The sequence below is a fragment of the Plasmopara halstedii genome (assembly GCF_900000015.1).
Source record: "Plasmopara halstedii genome assembly, contig: Scaffold_2061, whole genome shotgun sequence".
Lineage (NCBI taxonomy): Eukaryota > Oomycota > Peronosporomycetes > Peronosporales > Peronosporaceae > Plasmopara > Plasmopara halstedii.
In genome coordinates this window covers 1411424-1417156 of record NW_020188969.1, presented here as the reverse complement: position 1 = coordinate 1417156, position 5733 = coordinate 1411424, and the positions used below count along the sequence as shown (strand labels likewise).

Here is a 5733-nt window from a genome sequence, read left to right as displayed (position 1 = left end):
ACAAAACGTGGGTGTCGAATGGGGAGACTTGCTCTCACGCACCATTCCTGCGTCGTGTGTTGCTAAAAAAGGCGTCAATGACACCACACTGCTCCTTGGGCAGGGGTTATTGGCGTGTTACGCAGTATTTGGTTCCCGGAAGCAGGTCGATCTCATGACGCACACTTCGGTCCGGAGGGTGGACCGACGGCGGGTCTTTGAAGACGACATCTTAAAACTCCTTTACCAAAGGATAGTATGGATCCGATGGATCCTTCAGGTTCGAAGATCCACTTCGTTCATTCAACACCCTCTTAGTGTCCACCAGGACAACTTCATCCAGAAGCGACGACGAGTTAATCTCCTCGTTCGGTCGTATAATGACCACCTCGGCTAAATCGCCTGCCTTTAGGCACCGCCAAACTCTTTGGAGGACAACTCGTCCAGCTCAAGAAGAGCATCCACCGCAAGAATAACCTCGAGGGAGACGTCGCTGTCTTCCTCTCCCGTCATACCGTTTACAGCAATATATGGTTGCGCTATCGTCTACGGTAGACACACCTGAATCAGGGTCGACGCCCTGCGTCTTGAAGAAAATACACGGTATCGCCGTCATCTCTCTTGGAGATTTTACGTCTCGTCGAGGCTAGTGAGTATACGCACTCGGCGTCGCCCAGTGTCTCCACTTCCTGCTCTATCAGAGCCTTGATGCTATTAACAACATCCGACGAAGAGCTGCTAATTCCGCAGTCTTCGTCTAGTGGATAACGTGCCACTCCACACGCATCAGAAGGGCTTAACCCAAGATGTCTCAGACCTCGTCCGGTTATGCTACTCTTGGCATGCAGCAATTGCTTTGAAACATGAGCAGTGCTCAGTGGAATTCGTGCTGCTCCACGCGAATCACTAGGGCCTCGCCCTTGATACCTCGGACCTGGTCCGGCCATGCCATTCTTGGCACGCAGCAACTGCTTCGTAACGTGAGAAGTGCTCAGTGGGTTGCGCGCAACTCCACGTTTAGCCTGCGAGCCACGCTCGAGACTCCTGTTCAAAACACCTTTGGTGTTTGACAACTCGGATACTCCGATATCCAGCACATTGACCGTCCTGGTCGAGTGCCCGCATCAATAGCGCTTCTGCTTCCAAGCAGAAGTGGGTTCATGACTTACCAAAGTTCCACTAGGAGACGTGCGCATAGCGCCCAAGATCTTCGGCCTCCAATTAATTTATGGCTCATAGTGTTCCAACCATGCCATACCAAGGATAAGGTCATACCTTGAATCCAAATCTAAGACAAGACAGCATTCCACGCTATCAAAGTCAAGAAACTTGACGCCGAGGTCCACAGGGACCCTCAGCACAATGACACAAGTCTCCGTCGCTAAACGAACAGCGGTGGTGTCTCTCAACCGCTTCCAGCACTTTGTGCACCGACTGTCTCGCGTTGAAGACTATTGCGATCTGTCGGAGATACTCCTAGCTGTCAGGCAGACGAATGCGTCGCATCATGCAACGGTGGAGCGCTTGGCGCCGTTGGAAACGGAGATCGTTGCACTCCATCCTCAAAACCAGTTACTGGCTCAGATTCTGGATGGACGAGCGCCTTTGGGCACTCGCCCTGGCACCAACGCTTCCGCGTTCACTTGCACCGGATTCCGGTACAGCTTAAGCAAGACCACATAAAACACCGGGTGGATGCGCATCATTCTCGGAAGGTTCAGCGTATACGCTAGGCCTCGCTTGGCCAAGACCTTAAAGGTCCACTATACCGTGGACGTAGCTTCGTCTTAAAGACAGCAGAAAGTGCATATGTAGGAAGTTTTCTAGCATTCAACCATTCAGATCTCCGTCCTCAACGTTTTTAACATTTTTCCTCCTCTTCCGCCTGCATATTCATTCTGCATGTCTTGGCTTTCAGTCATCGCATCGCGAACGTGTAGTAAGATACTCAATCTGGTAGACAGGAAGTCTCAGACTTCTTTGCGCGCGGTGAGGGAGCTGACAGCAGCTAGCCGCCCGGCTATTCCTCCCCACCAAGTCCTGAGCCATGGGTTGGCGGCGTCAGCGGGACGCCAGGATGAACAAGCCCGTTCACGTAGAACGGCGTATAGTTGACAGATGGATGCAATGCATTGTTCAGAGCAAACTCTACGAGTGGCAACATAGCGCTCCAGCGCTTCGGCGTCTCAGCGCAAGACTCTGCAAAGAACGTCTTCAACGTTTTGAACGGGAGTAGATTTGCCTTGGGTTAAAATTTTTGGTACTCTTGGAGGTAGCGGAATGCGATCCGCTACACTTGTACTGGGACTAGTATAGAACGAAACATCGGTACCATAAACAGCTTCCTCTAAGCAAAGGGCTATGGCAGCCCTGCTGCAAGCTTGGCTCGGCTTTGTTTGCGCGCCTTGTTGTACCGAAATATTCTCTTACCAGTAAATATTCGCACTACCGCATTCTACATATGTGCTGATAAAAGTAGTGATTAATTCATTAAATACTCTTAGAGATATGGTGAGGTACGCAGGTCACACACGAAGACAAGATATTTCGAGGAATTAATATATCTTGTCTTTGACGATTTTGTTGACAATACGAGGATACACATAAATTATAGTTAACCGCCCAAAACGCGCTTCATCACCAAGGGCCCACAGGTACGAAGTTTTGGCATTGCACCGTCATGATGTCCATACAGATCGTACCACTTCAAATCTTCGTTCGTTGAGCATATTTTATCGGTCGAAGATAATGAGACGGTTACTCCTCATTTTTAGCGGAAATATCCAATTCCTTCCATTCATCGAGAGGACCAGTCCGACTGAAACAAGCATGAAATGCTTTTACTATGAATATCCGGAGGATTTGTTCTAACGACCACCGATGCACTTCACCCGGTGACTAAAATGTCGATATGGCCAAGATCATGGTTGACACGGTCCCCTGAGTTGGCACCAGCGGCGAGCTGCCAGGATCATAAGTCATTAGGATATTTTTGCTTTAGCACCGATGTTTTGATTTGCTAAAGTATCGAACAAAGCTGTAACTTCAAGGTTTCACCTTGATTCTTACATCCATCCATGCAAACTTAGAAGGCGCTAATAGGCCTCTAATAATACTGGAGATACTTGATGCAGGTCTGATTCAAAGGCTTCTCCAAGGCCAGGTAGCTATGCAACGTACGCGAACAATTTCAACTTGAGTATTTGAGGCGAAATGCTAAACCCTGATAGTTTTGATGAGCGAGGCATTTTTGAAATTATTGTTCCAGGCCAATATGTCCTTGATTGATGTCGACATCACGCGTTTGTAATCATCACAACTTTTGCTTGTTTCACGATGCTTGCTGCCAAAGCTGACTATGAAAGTACTTATGAATAAATGAATTTGATTAAAATAATTTACCCAGACCGCAGACACATCGAGTCCTGTCATCGTACTCGCAATCACCTAGATATTTGTAGCTTCACAGGCTGATTCCTATTAAAAGACTTGCCAAAATCTGATCGCTTCTTACTGAAGACGATCTTGCTGTTCATATAGGGGAAAAGCTTCAAATTGAAGCGATGCATCAACATCCCGTGTCTAACATGAAGATTTCCAATTGTCAAATTAATCTTACGAAGCAAGATTTTGTACGTGGATACATTGTAATGCTTATTCAACCCAGCATCCCTTTTCTGAAAGATCTATTGGCCGATAATTATGCGTTATCATAAAATTAATATTTACTTTATTCCTGCGACTTGGGACGCCGGTCTTGTATCGGGTAATTTTTAGAACGTCACCCCTATTTTGAAGTCGTGTAAGCCATGTCAAGCGCGTGCTGTAGGGTTTTATTCATCACACTCTAACCTCGCTCTACCTAACCCAGGGATTGAACCCTGGACCTCCCGGTTCTGAAGTGAACAGCATTCCACAGTACCACAGGATCGGTGCCGGTCTTGAACTGGGACTGCTTAACTCCTTCATACCGGAAAGTTAGGGTAACACGGCGACTGGAAACTGGAAACCACACCTTGAAACCTCGGATGAGGATGCGCTAGGGTAGGAAATCAGAGATATCGGCTCATGCCCAACAGAGTTGGGCTGGGACACGTGGGCAACAACGTCGATCCATCGGGAGCCGACCTTGTCACGAGGACACAGGCAGCTCACTGCTGCTTGAGTACGGCACGCGTGAAACGGGAGAAGTTGCGCGCTGAAAACCAGGCGGCCTTGCGGCCAGAAAGTCGGAGGACTTGGCGTAACGGCGGCTTGTGGGATAAAATATGCATTAGAGAAACGCCGCATGAACAGTGGCGAGCCAAAGTTGAATTAAAGACTTGAAAGCAAACGAGAACGAACGCATGATAGGGTCGTGCTGAAGCAACACAGCTGAGACAACCTTTGCGGCGATTGCAGCGAGTTGAGTTCTCAGGAGGGCTTAATGTCGCGGGTGCGTCAAGGTTCTCGCGGTTGATCTGCTTTCCCCTCAAGTGCTATATGCTCTGCCACCATGTACCCGCACTACACTCGGATAAAGTTTAAGTGACTTTCAGTGGGATCCGGTAGTGTTGGCCACTTAGCAGAAGCTAGAAAACTGGCAGTTCCAACATTAATGATGTGCTGGAACATCACCATTACGAAGCGGTCTACTCGATCACCATGCTTCTAAATATAGCAGCCTCAAAACAAGATTTCGTGCGCGCCATTGGCGAGCAGCTTATCAAGGTGCACAGGCTCGAGGTTAGCTCGTGAATGTTCGGTATTGCTAACGTCAAGCTAGCAAGTTTCGAGCCAGATACCGAGCGTGCTCGTTTGCAACGATGTTGTTCTCCCCGTGTTGAATTACCGAAGACTGAAGACCAACATGATCGAATTAGAGTGCTTCGTAAATAGCTCGCAGACTAAGCGACGAGATACTTGGTTCTTCAGGGTTTGACTGAGGCTCGCTCTGGTTCTATGTATGCTTCAAAGCATTCCCGAGCTAAGATACTCTCACAATTTTAGTTGCACTGAGTGTGTTCATATGGTTTTCGTGAATTAAAACATCAATAGCTTTGAAACATCCGTTTTGCTGTTTCAATGTCCAAGTGTTAACTGTTAGCAATCTTTAAGTCCATTCGTACTACGTGTATCTGGCGCTCCTCTGGCTCAGTTGGTAGAGCGTCAGTCTTATAATCTGAAGGTCGTCAGTTTGATCCTGGCAGAATGGAAACAAAATGGAATTCTTTTGCCAATCCATTGGAAGACACAATCTGATAAATTTGAATGGAAGAAAAGCGTTTCTAAAGCTAAGACGCAAATCCAATATTTTTCGCGGCAGTTTTTTTCGCGCCATCATTCAGCTAGCGTTAGCAGCAGTTATACGTCCGATAAATGCCTTTTGCATGCAATTCCTATATTTTAATGTGCTGTGCTTGGAGGTGTGAAATAGATCTCGCACTATTGTAGGAACTTGTTTATAACTGGTTAATACGGGAATAAAATATAGTTGGTATTAGCTTAGCTTTTGCAGCTTAGCTTAGCTTAGCTTAGCTTTTCAATATTCGAAGCTAAGCTATTTAGCCTTAGCTTTTTCAAATCTCAAGCTAAGCTAAGCTAAGCTAAAGCTATCGGGAAAGCAGCTAGCAAAGCTATTCAAAATTGGCGCCAAAATGTCTGCCAAAATGTAAACCCTAGTCACGGCGTTGTCCGCGCTCGCCAGCAGTACCACCGGTACATTACAGCTTGCGCAGCTTTCGTAGCTGTTTCACCCCAGCATCCAGTTGATTA

At 47.3% G+C, this 5733-nt stretch overlaps 1 protein-coding gene across 1 annotated transcript; it reads right to left on the bottom strand.

Annotated features, from left to right (window-relative positions):
* Positions 1 to 3957: 3957 nt before the first annotated feature.
* PHALS_02816 (uncharacterized protein) lies at positions 3958 to 4269 on the bottom strand (the record flags this gene model as incomplete). The annotated part of the gene is made up of 1 exon (XM_024717266.1): positions 3958 to 4269. One exon carries the CDS (start codon positions 4267 to 4269, stop codon positions 3958 to 3960), a length of 312 nt encoding a protein of 103 aa, XP_024582782.1.
* Between the last annotated feature and the right edge of the window lie 1464 nt (positions 4270 to 5733).